At 42.7% G+C, this 17938-nt stretch overlaps 2 protein-coding genes across 11 annotated transcripts in view; one reads left to right on the top strand and one right to left on the bottom strand.

Annotated features, from left to right (window-relative positions):
- The window catches only part of MAPKAPK5 (MAPK activated protein kinase 5), a 33776-nt gene extending 23694 nt beyond the window's left edge, over window positions 1–10082 (bottom strand). For all 10 annotated transcript variants that reach the window (XM_069497615.1, XM_069497616.1, XM_069497617.1 and 7 more), the window contains exons 1-3: window positions 10029–10082; window positions 2714–2787; window positions 1785–1860 (exon numbers count right to left, since the gene is read on the bottom strand). In XM_069497615.1, coding sequence (XP_069353716.1) covers window positions 1785–1860; window positions 2714–2787; window positions 10029–10064 — 186 coding nt within the window. In that variant the 5' untranslated portion in view covers window positions 10065–10082. The remainder of the gene's footprint in view (window positions 1–1784; window positions 1861–2713; window positions 2788–10028) is intronic.
- LOC138401933 (putative uncharacterized protein encoded by MAPKAPK5-AS1) lies at window positions 10033–10464 on the top strand. Its single transcript, XM_069497626.1, has one exon. The coding sequence runs from the start codon at window positions 10033–10035 to the stop codon at window positions 10456–10458; it is 426 nt and encodes a 141-aa protein (XP_069353727.1). The 3' UTR covers window positions 10459–10464.
- The last annotated feature ends 7474 nt before the right edge of the window (window positions 10465–17938 follow it).

Raw genomic sequence — 17938 nt, 5'->3', positions numbered from 1 at the left:
AGCCTATTATAATAAAAACCTTATCACCTGGAATGATGTTTAAAAAAACAAGCAAATAAAAAAAAAAAACAGTGTTTTCATACACAGATCATCTCCTCAATGCTCTTTGCATGAGTAAAAACCTCAGCAACAGATTTACTTCCTACTGTCTTATGTATTAGCAAATAAAAAATTTGGCAAATAACTCATTTCAGAAATTATTCACATTTCTTTTTTTTTTTTTTTTTTTTGAGACAGAGTCTCACTCTGTTGCCCAGGCTAGAGTGCTGTGGCGTCAGCCTAGCTCACAGCAACCTCAAACTCCTGGGCTCAAGCGATCCGCCTGCCTCAGCCTCCCGAGTAGCTGGGACTACAGGCATGTGCCACCATGCCCGACTAATTTTTCTATATATATATTTTTAGCTGTCCATATAATTTCTTTCTAATTTTAGTAGAGACGGGGTCTTGCTCTGGCTCAGGATGGTCTCGAACTCCTGACCTCAAACAATCCGCCCACCTCGGCCTCCCCGAGTGCTAGGATTACAGGCATGAGCCACTGGCGCCCGGCCTTTTTTTTTTTTTAACTTACTTATTTACTAAGTGATAGAAAGGACATTTTAAAAAAAAAATTTAAACACACATATTAAGTCCAAATTGCGGTGTTTACGTATGAATTCTTAATGATAAACAAGGGACTTCAAAGAAATTTTGCTGTTACTTCTAGGTTTGCACTCCAGTATTGCGGATAATTTGGTATTTTTGTCCTATCTAAAGAAAGACTGTTTCAATCAGAGGGAAGACAATCTTCAGCAAGGGGGGAGGAATGGGAGAAAGAAGGGCAAACTTTTGTGACTATTCAAGCAGTGCCCATTGAGGACATCTTTGCTGATGCATTCTTCTTTCTGCTATTCACATTTCTTTAAGCAAAAGAATAAATCCTTCATTGCACATGTTATTAGCATGTCACCACATCCAGATAATTTAAAACCAATGTATATTTTTAAAAACTAGAAACACATCCTCAGTCCTCCTACATCATCACTTTCTACACACCATTCACCTGACCCTTCCTTATACTACTTTATCTCCATACTTCAAGTATCCTTTTCAATAAGCAAAAATTAAAGTAAATCTGAATATAACAGGGTATAAGAATCACATTAATTAAAAGAAAACAAGAGGTGGCTGAAAGGAAGTAAGACTCTACTAACGGTCTTTGGTACTAACAAATCTAGGACTACTATATAATAATAAAATGAATAGGAAAGAGAGAAGGATAGACATAAAATTCTTTTTTTTTTTTTTTACATATAAATGTTTTACTCCACATTATGGAAGAGAGAATTATCTGTACAATTTAACAGATATAGAACCTGAGGTTGAGAAAGACTAAATTTAATTGTACAAAATCACATTAGATAAGCTGAGTGTAGATTTACACACAGTTCTCTTTTCCCTTTCTTAAGAGCAATAACTATTTGATGTTACCCATTTCTTTTTCTTTTTTTTTTATTTCAGTTCATTATGGGGGTACAAAAGTTCAGGTTATATATATTGCCCATGCCCCCCCATCCCCCCGAGTCTGAGCTTCAAGCGTGTCCATTCCCTAGACAGTGCACATCGCACTCGTCATGTAGGTGTGCACCCATCCCCTCCCCCTACCCCCATCACCCCCAGTCAGAACTTCAAGCGTGGACATAAAATTCTTTATGCATCTTTGTATTCTCTCCGGGAAGTTGTTGTAAAAAGAACAATTCTTAGACACTTGAAATATTTAGGCAAGTCAAGGCAATAAAGGACCATACCTCATTTCTAGCTTTTGGACGATCAAGAAGAATTTTCAGTGCAAATCGCTCTTGGGTAGATTTCTTCACACAAACTCTACATTTGGAGAAAAAAATCAATCAGAGATCATCTATGTTACAGTGAAATTTAAGAAGTCTGTTCTTTGAGATTTGTACTTCTAATCAAGGATATGTCCAGGTGCATCAGAACAAACTTGCCAGGAGGTGGCAGGGCAAAGCAGCATCTCACTGCCTTACCAGCTGCCAGTGCCCAGGCCTCAGCTCCTGAGCCATGTAACCTTCACCTCCCTGCTGGGAGCCAGTAAAGAAGTGAGGGCCTCTGCTGGCTACAGGTGACTCTCACAGGTGTCAAGACTCCTATAGTCTTGACATTTTAAATGACTCCATTTTATAGACCATGTGACTTGATCACTTAACTATATTTCTAAATGCATAAGAAAAAGCCTAACATAAAAACCTCGACTTGTTAAACTAAGGCTATTTCTCAAATCTGGCACACCTGATGCTTCTAATTCAAGATGTAGTTCTTTTTTTTTTTTTGGAGACAGAGTCTTGCTCTGGTTGCCCGGGCTAGAGTGCTGTGGCATCGGCCCAGCTCACAGCAACCTCAAACTCCTGGGCTCAAGCAATCCTTCTGCCTCAGCCTCCCGAGTAGCTGGGACTACTACAGGCATGCGCCGCCATGCCTGGCAAATTTTTTCTATATATATTTTTAGCTGTCCGAATCATTTCTTTCTATTTTTTAGTAGAGACGGGGGTCTCGCTCTTGCTCAGGCTGGTCTCGAACTCCTGACCTCGAGTGATCCTCCCGCCTCAGCCTCCCAGAGTGCTAGGATTACAGGCGTGAGCCACCGCGCCCGGCCCAAGATGTATTTCAAATGGCCCTTCTTAAGAGCAACTTTGCCATGGTTCTCACATGGGTCTCTTACCTAACTGGACCACTAATTCCAGCTCCCAGCTTCTGAGTCCAGTTGATACTGTATTCTTCTAAAATGGAAGTTTCCTATTAAAATAAAAAAATGGAGAGAGCAGAAAATGATTTCCCAGTTAAAAAGGTGAAAATTTAAGCAGAAATGGGAGGAAAAAAGACCTATCACTCAACATCTCATCTTCGAAGAGAATCTGATAAGTGGAGCTTTGTGTTTTTTGGCCTTCTGTCTAAATGACTCGGTTAGACATTGTTTTCCAACAAGGAAGCAAAGACTTCAGGATAAAAAGATTATTCAGCTTATCTACAAGGTCATTTGAGTAGACCATTAATGCTTTTTAGGGAATATGGGAGGAAGATATTCTTTGAAAATCCTTCAACTACTAAATGCCTCTTTGCTACAATGGTCAAATGTATTTTCTGAGATTCCAGATTTAAAAGTGCAAATAAAAGAATAGTAAATATCATAGTAAATATCCTAATTTTCTTTTCTTTTTTTTTTTTTTGAGACAGAGTCTCACTCTTGTCGCCCTGGCTAGATTGCAGTCCATCATCACTCACTGCAACCTCAAACTCCTGGGCTCAAGCGTTCCTCCTGCCTCAACCTCCCCAAAATGCTAGGATTACAGGCATGGGCTACCATGCCTGGCTATAAGTACCTAATTTGCAATAGCACCATTTTGAGTACACAGATGCTTTTTTTTTTAAATAACTGCTTTATTGAGCTATAATTCTTGTACCATACAATTCACCCATTGAAGTGTATAATTCAAAAGTCTTTAGTATAGTCACAGAGTTGTGCAACCATCACTACAATCAATTGTAGAACATTTTCATGACCCTAGAACCCATACCCCATAGCAGTCATTCTCCATTCCCTCCCCAAATGATCTCTATTGACACAGTTCTTTGCTCACACTTTCTGCACACAACAATCAGATTATCTTTTTTCAAAAAAAATTTAATGTCATACTTTTGCTTAGAACCTTTATTGCCCTTGGAATAAAATCTAGATTCCTTTCTGACTGATAAGGTCTTTAGAATCTGGTCTATGCTTGATTTTCTGGCCTAATTTCTTTCCTTACAGTTTACAAACTGACCAAATTTCATATGTTAGTTACTTTAATGAGCCTTACCCTCTTTCACATGGACAGGCTTTTCTGCCTTAAACACCCTTCCCCATTGACTGTTTACATCCTAGTTTATGCCTGTTTTCACTATCACTTGAGTACAGAGGTATTCTGCCACATTCATTCTGTAACTATATTTTTTATAAATAACTTTCAATAGTTTAGCGTAGAGCCTCTACAGTTTAATGAAAGTTTTAATGGAATTCCTAGCATCACTGCACGTTAAGCTTCTGTTGCTATATATTTTTAGATAAGAAAGTCATGTTTAAATTGTGATAGTCATTCATTTTTTGCAGAGTTCCACAGGTAAAATAGGAAAGCATCTACAGACCTTAAGACATCAGGCCAAAGTCTGTGAAACTCTCAAATTGTTTTGTTGTTTAGCACTAGAATTCTGATTACTAGCATAGGGGAATAGGATATTTGCTCATGTAATACACACTGATTAAGCAGTTAGTATGTGCCAGACACCAGGCTAAGTTCAGAGATGAAAACAGAGCTTCGGCCGGGCGTGGTGGCTCACGCCTGTAATCCTAGCACTCTGGGAGGCCGAGGTGGGCGGATCATTTGAGCTCAGGAGTTCGAGACCAGCCTGAGCAAGAGCGAGACCCCACCTCTACTAAAAATAGAAAGAAATTATATGGACAGCTAAAATATATATATAGAAAAAAAAAAAATTAGCCGGGCATGGTGGCGCATGCCTGTAGTCCCAGCTACTCGGGAGGCTGAGACAGGAGGATCGCTTGAGCTCAGGAGTTTGAGGTTGCTGTGAGCTAGGCTGACGCCACGGCACTCACTCTAGCCTGGGCAACAGAGTGAGACTCTGTCTCAAAAAAAAAAAAAAAAGAAAAGAAAAAGAAAACAGAGCTTCTGCCCAATGAATGTGCAAGTGTATTTAACAAGCTTAGAATAGCCTTCATCTCACCCCTTTCTGCTACCCAATTCTACAGTAAATGTTCAAGAACTATAGAATTAATTGACTAGAAAGGCAGACTAAAGCTGAATGAGGAAAGGATATTCAGATAGGAGGAACCAGCAAGATCACACAAACTCCTTACTAAAAAACTGTGCATCAGGGTTAAGGAGCTTGTCAAGGTCACACAGTGAGTTACACACACTATCAAGACTAGAATCTATGGCTTTGGTCTCCTCCCCAGCACAGTCCCCCTTTTAAGGATAACTGCCCAGGCCCAAGCATGAAGATTAGGGACAAGTACTGCCCAATCACAGAGGTCCCAGCCTGTCTTCACTCACCACCTCCTAAACAGAACTCAAGCCTCCCCATCTACCCGTCTACCTTCTTCACTTTCCACTACATGGCCTGTTTGATTTAGGAGTTTGAGAAGACAGAGAGGAATGAATTAGTTGGGGAAAAGGGAGTTGGAGCATAATCTCAGCTTCATGGTAGAGTGAAATCATTTGCCAAATCCCTCCACTCAATGCAAATGGAATTATTAATATACACTCATAGGAGACTCTATGAAAAACAGAAATTTGTTCTAATCAATTATTTGTTATAATCAGATCAGAGTCTATATGCCCAGCTCCTAGGATGTGAAAATAAGTTGTTAAACCAAATTCTCCGCTGTACTTATTAAGATGGTACTCTACCTGATGGACAGGTAAGAAAGCTCAACTTGTGGAGACTCTCACTGGAGTTTTGACACTTGACTTTGCAGAAGATAGGAGAGGCACCACCAGGCTTCCCAATAGCCTGACTTCTGAACCCCATTTCTCGTACACGTCCTGTCCTTTTCCCACGTTTAATTCTTGCATCTTTTTAGTGCCATAAACACTAGCCAGAGCTAAGGTTTCACCAAGCCCAACTATGCAAAAGAAATTAACACAATGATATCATTCAACTAGACTGTATGTAGATGGCACATTTTCTGGCATATTTTAAAGACAAAGGAGAAGATAGGAAGGCATGGGTTAATTAAAACACTTTACTTGCCTGGAATGGTGGCTAACTCCTATAATCCCAGAAGTTTGAGAGGCTGAGGTGGGAGGATTGCTTGAACTCAGAAGTTCAAGACCAGCCTGAGCAAGAGTGAGACCCCATCTCTACTAAAAATATAAAAATTAGCCAGCCGTCGTGGTGCACACCTATAGCACCAGCTACTTGGGAGGCTGTGGCAGGAGGATCAGGAGTTTGAGCCCAGGAGTTTGAAGCTGCAGTGAGCTGTGATGATGCCACTACACCCTACAAAATTGCCCTATGAGTTCAGTGTAATCTCTATCAAAATCTTGGAAAATTTTTTTGAAGACATTGATAAGCTGATTCTAAAATATATTTGGAAATACAAAGAACTCAAATAGTGAATGCTAATTTTTTTTTTTTTTTTTTTGGAGATAGGGTCTCGCTCTGTCAGCCAGGCTGGAATGCAGTAGTGCCATCATAGGTCTCTGCAGCCTCCAACTTCTGGGCTCAAGTGATTCTCCCACCTAAGTCTCCAGAGCAGCTGGGACTACAGGTGTGAGCCACCACACCTGGCCCCAACACAATTTTGAAGAAGAAGAATCAAGTTGGTTCTCACACTATCAAATTTGAAAACTTACTATAAAGTTTCAGTAATCAAACCAGTGTGGTAGTGGCATAAAGACAGTCATATTCATCAGTGGAACAGACCAGAGAATCCAGAAAAACTCATACACTGATCAACTGCTTTTCAACAAACGTGACAAAGTAATTCAATGGCCAAAAAAAGAAGAAAGGCAGTCTCTTCAACAAATGGTCCTAGAACAACTGGATATCCATGTTTAAAAAAAAAAAATTAAACTTTTTGTTTAATTAGACCTTTATGTTATACTAAACACAAAAGTTAACTCAATATTATCCCTAAATGAAAGAGGTAAAACCATAAAACTTCTAGGCCAGGCACAGTGGCTCATGCCTGTAATCCTAACACTCTGGGAGGCTGAGGCAAGAGGATCACCTGAGCTCAGGAATTCAAGAACAGCCTAAGCAAGAGTGAGACCCCGTCTCTACTAAAATTAGAAAAAAATTAGCTGGGTGTGGTGGTGCACACCTGTAGTCCCAGCTAGTCAGGAGGCTGAGGCAAGAGGATCGCTTGAACCCAGGAGTTTGAAGTTGCTGTGAGCTAGGCTGATGCCATGACACTCTACTCAGGGCAACAGAGTGAGACTGTCTCAAAAAAATAAAATAAAATAAAATGATAAAACCTCTAGAAGAAAACATAGAAAAATCTTGTGACCATGGACTAGGAAAAGATTTCTTAGCTATAACACCGTAAGTACAATCCATAAAACAAAGAAAATTTGCTGAACTGTACTTCATCAAAATTAAAATATTTTACTCTTCAAAAGACACCATTAAAAGTGAAAAGATAAGCCATAGATTGGGAGAAAGTATTTTCCCATCATATATCTGACAAATGACTTTTATTCAGAGTTTATAAAGAACTCTTACAACTCAATAATAGGACATACAACCCAGTTTTAAAATGAGCTAAATATTTGAATAGACTCTTCACCAGAAAAGATAACACAAATGGCAAATAAGCCATAAAAAGATGCCCAACAGCATTAGTCACTAGGGAAATGTAAATTAAAACCACAATGAGATACCACTACACATTCACCAGAATGGCTAAAAGACACAGACTGATAATACTAAACATTTGTGAAGATGACAGAAAAACTAGAACCCTCAAACACTATTAGTGGGAATGTGTAATGGTACAGTCACTGTGGAGAAGTTTGACAATTTCTTTAAAAAGCTAAATATAAACTTACTATATACTGCTCAGTCATTCCACACCTAGGTATCTACCCAGAAGAAATTAACATGTATCTCTCACACAAAAACTTGTAGTTTTATCATTTTATTCATAACAGCTAAAAACTGGAAACAATCTAAATGTCCATCAACTGGGGATGGATATGCAGTAAAAAGACTACTACTCTGCCCAAAAAAGTACTGTGGTTGGAGGCCAGGAAAACAGCTTTCCAGGTGAACTCTACAGGTCTTGGTGCTCACTATCTGATGAACACCTCAAAAAAACAAAACAATGAACACAACACAACACCACAGACCAAAAGTCTTTTATTTGATATAATGCTGGCTTGCTTCCAAAGGAGTACATCCTAGTCAGTACTGGTTGTCAGATCAGATATTTTCAGCTCCAATTTGTATTGGGTGGACACGCCCAAATTAGTAGGAAGATTCACCAGGGACCTGTCAAGTACTCTGAGTGAAGAAAAGGTAAAACAATTTAAGAAAATTAGGTTGGGCAAGAATCAACAAGTGAAGAAAACTACAATTCTTTCTAAAGCACCCTTAAGGTGCTATGAGCTAATACTCATTGAGCTCTTACTAAGTGTTAGGTATTACTGTAGGCACATTGAGAAATATTTGCTCATTTAATCCTCAAAAAAACCCTATGAGCTGGAGAGTGCTTTTATCTCCTGTCTATGGATGAGGAAACTGAGAGACAGAGAAGTGACTTACTCAAGGACACACAGCTAATAAATGGAAAGGCTGGGATTTCAACTAATAAGTCTACCTAGAAACACTATAACAACCACTGAGTAACACTACCTCTCTGTTTGTATGCTTCTCTCCTAGAACTATGTCCCTCTTCTGCTCGAAACTCTCCCATAGTTCACCTTCTAATCAGGCTCGAAGCCAAAGTTCTTACAATGGCCTACAAGGTCCTAAATATTCTGTTTCCCATTACTTCTCTATAACATCATTTACATTGACCCACTGCATTCCAGACACCTTGCTAGTCCTAGATCACACTAGGCCTGCTTCTACTTCAAGGCCTTTGTACTTGCTGTTTCCCACTGCCTGTTATATTCTTCCCTAAGACAGTGGTGGTTTGCTCCCTCATTACCTCATCAGAGAGACCTTCCCTGACTACCCTATTTAAAATAGTATTCTTCACCCTTTCTATACTTCTTAATTATAACCACCTGGCAATGTTTATTACCTAACGCCACCATCTAGAATATGAGATCCATGAGTGCAGGGACATCTAGGAGTCCGGCTTGTACCACTTGTGCCTAGGACACTGCTTAGCACAAAGAAGGCATTAACTGTTGAATTTAAAAACCTGCCATATATGCTTTGCTTCACAACCCAATTATATAACTTCAGGCAGCAAATCATGACTCTGTTCCAATAAAACCCAAACCAAAAAAAAAAAAAAAAAAGGGTATATCAAAGCAGTCTTTTAGAACCTTTATTTTTGTTATTTAAAATCTGATCTTCCTTAATGTGTATGTTGTATGTTGATTACTCCTTTAAAAGGTTAACTTTCTTTAGAATGGTGATTTCTATAAACTATGTATACCACCCAAAAAATGGTTAGAAGTGTAAATTCTTAAATAGTTACTGGTAATAGTGACTGGGTCTTGAAGGGGAAGATAAGCAACGGATACCAATAGATGCTTGTTCCTCAAAGGAAAATGAAATTCCTAAATGCACTGGGTTGACTTATCACCCAGTAATTATGCATCAAACTTTAAGCTTCAGTGTTCAATTTTCATAACACTAATATCCTAGCTAGTCAAGACAAACAACTGACTCTTAGTGGGCAAAACCTGCCTTTTTATTTTTTTAAGTAAAAAGCAGATTTTAGAAAACTTATTTTATTTGGGTCATTTCGAACACACATATTTGCTTTTCTTTCGGTTAAGAGAGCAATAAGTCGTATAACGCTGTTAGCTCTTCCTAAGTCAATGCTCCCTACAAGGAGAGAGAGGAAAAAGCAAAAAGGGGAGGAAAACACAAGGAAAAGTGAGAACAACCTATTCACCAAAGGACAGGCCAAGAATATAACAGGCACTGGAAACGGCAAGTTGTAAGGCAACTTCTCAAACTGCAGATTTCCAGGAGGCTAATTTCAAACTAACCGGGAGGAATGGGTAAAATCCAACCCTCGAAGAGCTGTTACGGCAGACCATCCGGAAGCACTCGGGGGTCCTTTTCGTTCCACTCCTATCAAATATCTCCACGCCACTCACCTTCTTTCTAGCTGAGCACAAATCACATTAACCAGGGAAGTTGGAGGCAGGAGGAAACACACATACACCCTTCGCCCCAGGGCTGTAAAATGCGGTCCTCGGAATCCGCGGCGGCTGATTTCTCCCTGCTTTCTGAGGCTGGAGCGGAGAGGAATGCCACAGGACAAAGCAGGGGAAGAGGGAGCACCTACTTACCTTGATGGCTTTCTCCATGTCGCTCTCCTCGGACATGCTCCGCGGTGCCCCCAAAACCGGTAGCGGCAAAGGCTGCGCAGCTGCCCGGTCCCTCCGCTGCCGAGGGAGCGAAGGGCTCGGAGCTAGGATCTCTGGGCCTCGGGGGGACTGGCAGCAGCCTCCCCTGGGGACCGCCGGGGACGAGGGCTCTGGCGCCGGCTCCGCTTCGGCGGGCGGCTCTAGGCGGGCGGCAGCAGCAGCAGCAGCAGCGGAGGCGGCGGCCCCTGAGGACAAGCCTTTGTGCTGGGCCCCGCGCGGCCGCCTCCCAGCCTCATCCCCGGCCGGGGAGGAAAGCTCCCGGGGCAGGGCCAGGCGGGGAGGGCCCCGGCTCGGCAGGCTGTGCAGGGGCCTTGCAGGGCCGCCGCTTAGGCCCGAGCTCGCCAGGTCCTAAGGAAGAGCCTGCGCCTCCGCCTCCGCCGCCGGCACCGCCGCGAAGCCGAAGCCGAGCCTGCCGCTGCCGCCGCCGCCGCCGCCGCTGCTCCCGCCGCCGCTTCAGCGCCACACATCGCCGGAACACCCGCGCCGGGCAGCCCCGCCGGCCGGCCGCCTGCCTGCGCTTTGCCCCGCTGGAGCTCCGGGCCGTCCCTCCTGCTGCCCGGCTCCTTGACCCTACGGCTCCACACGCCCCTCGCTGCCTTCCGCTGGGGTTTCTGAGCCGCCCCGAAGCTGCGCACCTGACTTGCAGGCGGCCGCCTGGGCCTCCCCAAGACGCGCTGCACACAGGCCAGGCCCCCTGGGCCTTCTGCTACCCTGGCGCTGAGCTAATGGCGCAATGGGGCGGGGCTCGACGGGGCAGGGCCATTGGCGGTCGCCACTGGACACGTGAGTCTGCGCGTGCGTGGGAGCCTCGTCCTTGATCTGTGCGCTCCCGTGCATACCTATGGAAACTCTTCGGAAAGGACCCGTGGAGATCGACCCTGGGTAGAGAAGAGGGAACTGAGGCACCGAGCCGTTCTTGCCGTAAGGGAACAGAATTGTGTGTAATATATAATATCGATAACAACTCTATTTATGGAATGTTAACCTTACACGAGGCTCTTTTCTTCCATTACCTTCTTTCATCTTTAGAAGGTAGGCATTTAGCGTTCTGAGGTAAGTATGTGCTTATCCCCTATTTACAGATTAGGTAACTGAGGCTCAGAGTGCTGAACTCGCTTGCGCACAGCTGAGTGGTAGTAAAGCTGAAATTGGAGGCCAGGTTTGGGCTTCTTACACTACGACAATCAAAGGACATTACCGAAGCTTTTGGCTACTTCCCTCTTGATGGTTCTTCTTTCACTTATTTACTGCACACCCCCATGTGTCAGGCCTACTAGATGCTGGGGAAACAGTAGGAACAAGACGCGGTACCTGCTCATGAATCTTTCAGGAAAATTAAGCAGATAATAAGCAGGAAAAAATGCAGTGTATGATGCTAAGAAGAAAATAAACAGGATGCTGAGGTGTGAAAATAACTGGATGTGAGGCCTCCTTCGCACTGGATGTCAGGGAGGGTGTCTCAGGAAATAACATTTAAGCTAAGATCCCTGAGGAATGAGAAGGAGCTGGTTATTGGAAATCCAAGGAAGAGATTTAAGCTCATTGTTCCTCATCCCTCTCAGCAGGAGCCCAAGTAGAGAAGAATTTATTTCAGGGAGATTTATGGATGTGGCTTTTGTCTGATGGAGTGCCCAAGAAGATTCCTAGGAAACTACAAAGTTCTTGAAAGTTGTATTTGGACTCTTGGACTGAGGGAGAAAGAGACAATACAGAATGAAGAGAGAAATTCAGACCTTCAGAATTCTGGCAGGAAGGAGACTGAGACATCTACTCAACTGTAAATACGCTATTTTTTATGAAAAGGAAGACTCACAGAGTAGAGCTGAAGCCATAGATAATTATTCTCAGGCCCTGAGAACTAATCATGGAACTTCCAACATTTGCCCAGCTGAATTTCAGGATTGTTAGGGACCAGAGACTCCTTTGTGCCTCCCACGTTCCTCCTTTTTGAACAAGAGTTACCTGTGTTAGTCAGGTCCCCCAGAGAAACAGAACCAATAGGATGTAGAGATATATAAGAGAGGATTTCCTATGGGAATTGGCTCATGTGATTATGGAGGCCAAGAAATACCGTGATATGCCATCTGTAAGCTGGAGAACCAGGAAAGCTACTAGTGTAGGTACCTCAGTCTGAAGGCCCAAGAACCAGGAGTGCCGATGTCCAAGGGCAGAAGATGACTATCCTAGAGGGAGCAGGCCGGGCACAGTGGTTCGTGCCTATAATCCCAGCACTTTGGAAAGGCAAGAGGATTGCCTGAAGCCAGGAATTCAAGACCAGGCTGAAATTAGCTGGGAGGATTGCTTGAGCCCAGGAGTTCAAGGTTACAGTGAGCTATGATCATAGGTTACAGTGAGCTGTGATCACACTACTGCACTCCAGCCTGCGTGACAGAGCAAGACCCTGTCTCAAAAAAAAAAAAAAAAAAAAAGGAGCAAATTTGCCTTTCCTCTGCCTCTGTGGTCTGTCTGGGTCTTCAATGGATTGGATGATGCCCATTCAGTGAGTGTGATCTTTACTCAGTCTGCTGATTCAAATGCTAATCTCTTTTGGAAACACCCTCACAGACACACACAGAAATAATGTTTTATCCAGCTATCTCTGTATCCCTTTGCCCAGTCAAGTTGACACACAAAAATTAACCATCTCATTGCCCTATGTCTGTCAAACTGTTGTATATTGAATGTGTAGGGAACAACTGATCTACCTCCTTATTTTCACAGGTCCACAGATTGAAAGGATCTGTACTTGTGGAAATGTACTTAAGGAATTACACTCAAGGAGATTAATCTACACCAGGGCTTGATTTAGTTTTGAGATTCTGGACTTTGCGCTGATACTATAATGGGATGAGGCTTTGAGGCCCTTCAAGGGGAAAGAATGCATTTTACATGTGGGAAGGACATGAACCATTGGCTGCTGGAGGGCAGATGGGTATTAGGTAGCCTCTAAGATGGCTCCTGGTGATTCTTGCCTCCTATTCTTCATACCCTCCAACCCTTGAGCATGGACTGGAACCAGTAACTCGATTCTAATGAATAGAAGATAGCAATGTAATAGAGTATCACTTCCAAAGTTAGGTTACATAGGAACTGTGACTTCTCTTTTGGGCCCCTTCTCTCACTCTTTTGCTTACTTGCTCTGAGGGTATGCAACTGCCATCTTGTAAACTGCCCTGTAGAGAAGCCTACATGGCAAAGAACTGATGTCTGGCCAACAGCCAGCAAGGACCTGAGGCCTGCCAACAGCCACGTGAACGAGCTTAGAAGTGGAGCCTCCCCCAGTGGATCCTTGAGATGACTGAAGCCCTGCCCAGCCTTGATTTTGACTTTTTTAGGAACTGTGAGCACCTAGCAAAGCCACAGCAGATTTCTGACCCACAGAAATTGTGATATAATATTAATAAATGGTTATTTGAAACTGCTGTTAGTGGTCATTTGTTATATAGAATAATTTATATAGGTGGTTAAGAAAAAGGAGAAGAGGCAGCTGAGAGATCATGGTGACCTAAAATAGGATGACTGCAGCAGAAATTAGGAGAAATGAGCAGATCTGAGATGCAGGTAGAATCAGCAGGAGTTGATGATGCATTGGATGTGGGGGATAAAGGGAAAGGAAGTGGCAAGGATAACTCCTAGGTTATCCCAGGGCACAAGCAGCCCAGCAAACAGTGGTGCATTTACTAAGATCGGACACACTGGAAGGAAAAGGGGTTAAAAGATATCAATAGGGGCTCAATGACTGAAATGCAGGAGTGGATGGATAAGAACATGCAGTCAACCTATCACTGAATGTCATTTTCTCTGTGTGCAACTGCCCTTAAGCAGAAGTTTCAGAAGAGTAACCCTGTTAACAAAAGCAATCTGATGCTTCCGTAATTTTAAGAAACAAAAACAAAAATCAAAAAATGGAAGGCCGGGCGTGGTGGCTCACGCCTGTAATCCTAGCACTCTGGGAGGCTGAGGCGGGTGGATCGCTCAAGGTCAGGAGTTCGAGACCAGCCTGAGCGAGACCCCATCTCTACTAAAAATAGAAAGACATTATATGGACAACTAAAAATCTATATAGAAAAAATTAGCCGGGCATGGTGGCGCATGCCTGTAGTCCCAGCTACTTGGGAGGCTGAGGCAGTAGGATCGCTTAAGCCCGAGGAGTCTGAGGTTGCTGTGAGCTAAGCTGACGCCACGGCACTCACTCTAGCCTGGGCAACAAAGTGAGACTCTGTCTCAACACACAAAAAAAAAAAAAAGGAGAATAACAAGTGTTGGTGAGGATGTGGAAAAATTGGAGCCCTCATATATTGGGTGGGAATGTAAAAAGTTTAACATCAAATTACCATATGATCCAGCAATTTCATTCCTAGATATATATACCCCATTGAAAATAGATATTCAAACAAATATTTGTACACAAATATTCATAGCAGCACTACTCATAGTAGCTTAAAGGTGGAAACTACTCATATGTCCATCAACTGATGAATAGATAAGCAAAAGGTAGTATTCCACAGAATACTAAGGGAATGTTATTCACACAGAAAAAGGAATAAAATTCTGATTCATGCTACAACATAGATGAACCTTAAATACAATATGCTGAGTGAAGGAAGTCAGAACAAAAGGTGACATACTGAATGATTCCATTGATATGTATTCTGTGAAAGTGGCCCCCAAATGCCAAAGGAGCAAAGAAACCAAAGAATGAGGCAAACAAATCCAGTTTGTCAGTCAAGGGTGTTTTATTGGGGGAACTTACAGATGGAAATGTGGTCTTGGGCAAGATAGGTAGATCTCTGCACCGTTACTCCCCATACCATAGTGACAGGGGTAAGTGCTCTATAAAAACAATTAAAGGCAACCCTTCAGAACAGGCAAGTGTGCTATGTGCATCATAGCCTATAAAGTGCGATAACATCAAGGTCGCTTTGATCTAAAGACAGGATTTATGGTGAGTGCATATTTTTTACACTAAGAATAGTAAATAAGAAATCATGGCCGGGCGCGGTGGCTCACGCCTGTAATCCTAGCACTCTGGGAGGCCGAGGCGGGCGGATTGCTCGAGGTCAGGAGTTCAAGACCAGCCTGAACAAGAGTGAGACCCCGTCTCTACTAAAAATAGAAAGAAATTATATGGACAACTAAAATATATATATACAAAAAACTAGCCGGGCATGGTGGCGCATGCCTGTAGTCCCAGCTACTCGGGAGGCTGAGGGGAGTTTGAGGTTGCTGTGAGCTAGACTGACGCCATGGCACTCACTCTAGCCCGGGCAACAGAATGAGACTCTGTCTCAAAAAAAAAAAAAAAAAAAAAAAAGAAATCATGAGGCACTCATGGGACTGGGGCTAATCAGAAGTCAGCATGGCAGATTAGCATCCAAGATGAAGTCACTTTTGTCTCTACAATATGAAATATCCAGATTAGGTGAATCTAGGGAGACAGGAAATAGACTAGTGGTTCCTAGGGGCTGGGTAGAGCAGGGAATAGGAAGTGACTGCTTAATGGGTATAGAGTTTCCTTTTCAGGCAAGCAAAAGGTCTTGGAACTAAATAGAGGTGATGGTTGCTCCACATTGTGAATGCGCTAAATGCCACTGAATTATACACTTTAAAATGGTTAATGATCAGTTTTATATTATGTGAATTTTACCTCACGAAAAAAAAAAAGCAGTATGATAATTAACCTCATTACTCTCAAAAGAATCTTTTAAAATTCCTTAGTAACACTCCTAAAAGTCTGTTTAGGCTGATAGATGAATTCTCTAACTGCTTAGAAAAAGGGTGGTGAACTTCTGAGTCTTAAGATGTTACATCATCTGACATGCTGGGTAATCTGCTTGGGTCGTTGCCAGGGAGCCTGCCTGCTTCCTTCTCCCCTGGTAGCCCTCATCCAGAGTTGAGCCTCTGAAGACGTGATACAAAAAAGCAGTTGAAGACCATACAGTCTTTCCTTCTCTCCCCTAGTTTTTTCCTCTAATGAGGTTTCTTTTCCAATTTCAGAAGTATTCTGTATGTCATTTTTTTTAAGTTGAGCAATATAGAAGTTAATAATGCAGAAAGTGAAAATCTCCTGCAAGCTTGCCAGCAGAGATAGACTTTGTCAAGTCCTTTCTACCACTCTTCTCTGAAACCAAGTTTGCATTCATCTTACATAGCACCCTATAACTGCAGCCAGCTTTTGGGAGACACAGAATATCCCCTTTCCAAAAACTGCAGAAATCTTAGCTTCACTCCATAACAACAAATAACACCTCTACGGTAACTTTCACTTACCCTATTTCATTTAACCTCATTAACAGCCCTCCCAGTTGGGTGCTGTAATTATCATCATCCCCATTTTACAGATGAGGAAACTACGTTAAGAAAGGTTAACTAGACTTAATCAATTTTTAGTAATTTGTCTAAAAATATTTGTTGATTTACTATGTGCCCAGCAGTGGGCTCAATCATACAGCCAGTTAAGTGGCAGCTACTCCTAGAACTGGGGCCAGACCCCCACTCTCTTGCTACTACCCTATTTCTTCCCTGGCACCCATTGACACAGCTAAGGCTAAGGTTGCTTCCGTGTGTTAATATCCCTTCCTCAGGCCCATCACCTACTCAGGCTAAGAATAAATTCAGTTAGCCTGAAGGCCTGGCAACACCTTTCCTAGTGTAGCACTTCCAAAACCTCAATACTGGCAGATCACCTGGGGATCTTCTTAAAATGCAAATTCAGGGGCCGGGCATGGTGGTTCACACCTGTAATCCTAGCACTTTGGAAGGCTGAGGCAGGAGGATTGCTTGAGGCCAAGATTTTGAGACCAGCCTGAGCAACAAAGTGAGACTCTGTCTCTACAAAAAAAATTTTTAATTAGCCAGGCGTGTGCCTTAGCTACTGTGTCTTAGCTTCTCAGGAGGCTGAGGCAGGAGGATCACTTGAGCCCAGGAACTCAAGGCTGCAGTGAGCTATGATTGGTCCACAGCATTTCAGCCTGGGGGACAGAGTGAGACCGCATCTCTTAAAAAACTATAGAGAAGTTTATTTGGCTCTCGATTCTGCTGGCTGGAAAATTGGGCATCCAGTGAAAACCTCAGGCTGCTTCCAGTTATGCCGGAAGGCAAAGTGGAGCCATCAGAGATCACTCGGTGAGAGAGGAAGCAACTAGGGGAGGTGCTAGGCTCTTTTCACAACCAGCTCTCAGGCCGGGCGCGGTGGCTCATGCCTATAATCCTAGCACTTTAGGAGGCCGAGGCAGGTGGATTGTTTGAGCTCAGGAGTTTGAGACCAGCCTGAGCAAGAGCAAGACCCCATCTCTACTAAAAATAGAAAGAAATTAGCTGGACAACTAAAAAATAAATAGAAAAAATTAGCTGGGCATGGTGGTGCATGCCTGTAGTCCCAGCTACTTGGGAGGCTTGAGGCAGAAGGATTGCTTGAGCCCAGGAGTTTGAGATTGCTGTGAGCTAGGCTGATGCCATGACACTCTAGCCCAGGCAACAGAGTGAGACTCTGTCTCAAAAAAATAAATAAATAAATAAATAAATCAATCAAATCAAATCAGAAGGGCTGGATTCCAGTCCTAACTTGGTCACTTTAAGCTGTGTGACCCATGGGCTATCACTAAACCTCTCTGAGCCTCCATTTCCTCCTCCTTAAAATGAAGTTCTTGAAAAGAAGGCACCAGTTCCTGGTAGCTAGTGGGTGCATGATAAATATTTCTTCATGGGGGCCACAGGATTGGGCACCAGATTTACATTTCATTGATTTTTTTTTACCAGGTGTATTTAATTTCCTTTTCAAAAAGGTTAATAAAATCAAAATAAATATCAGTTCCCTTTTATCCTTTACAAAA

This window comes from Eulemur rufifrons, chromosome 21 (genome assembly GCF_041146395.1).
Source record: "Eulemur rufifrons isolate Redbay chromosome 21, OSU_ERuf_1, whole genome shotgun sequence".
NCBI lineage: Eukaryota > Metazoa > Chordata > Mammalia > Primates > Lemuridae > Eulemur > Eulemur rufifrons.
This window is presented reverse-complemented; position numbering and strand designations above follow the sequence as displayed.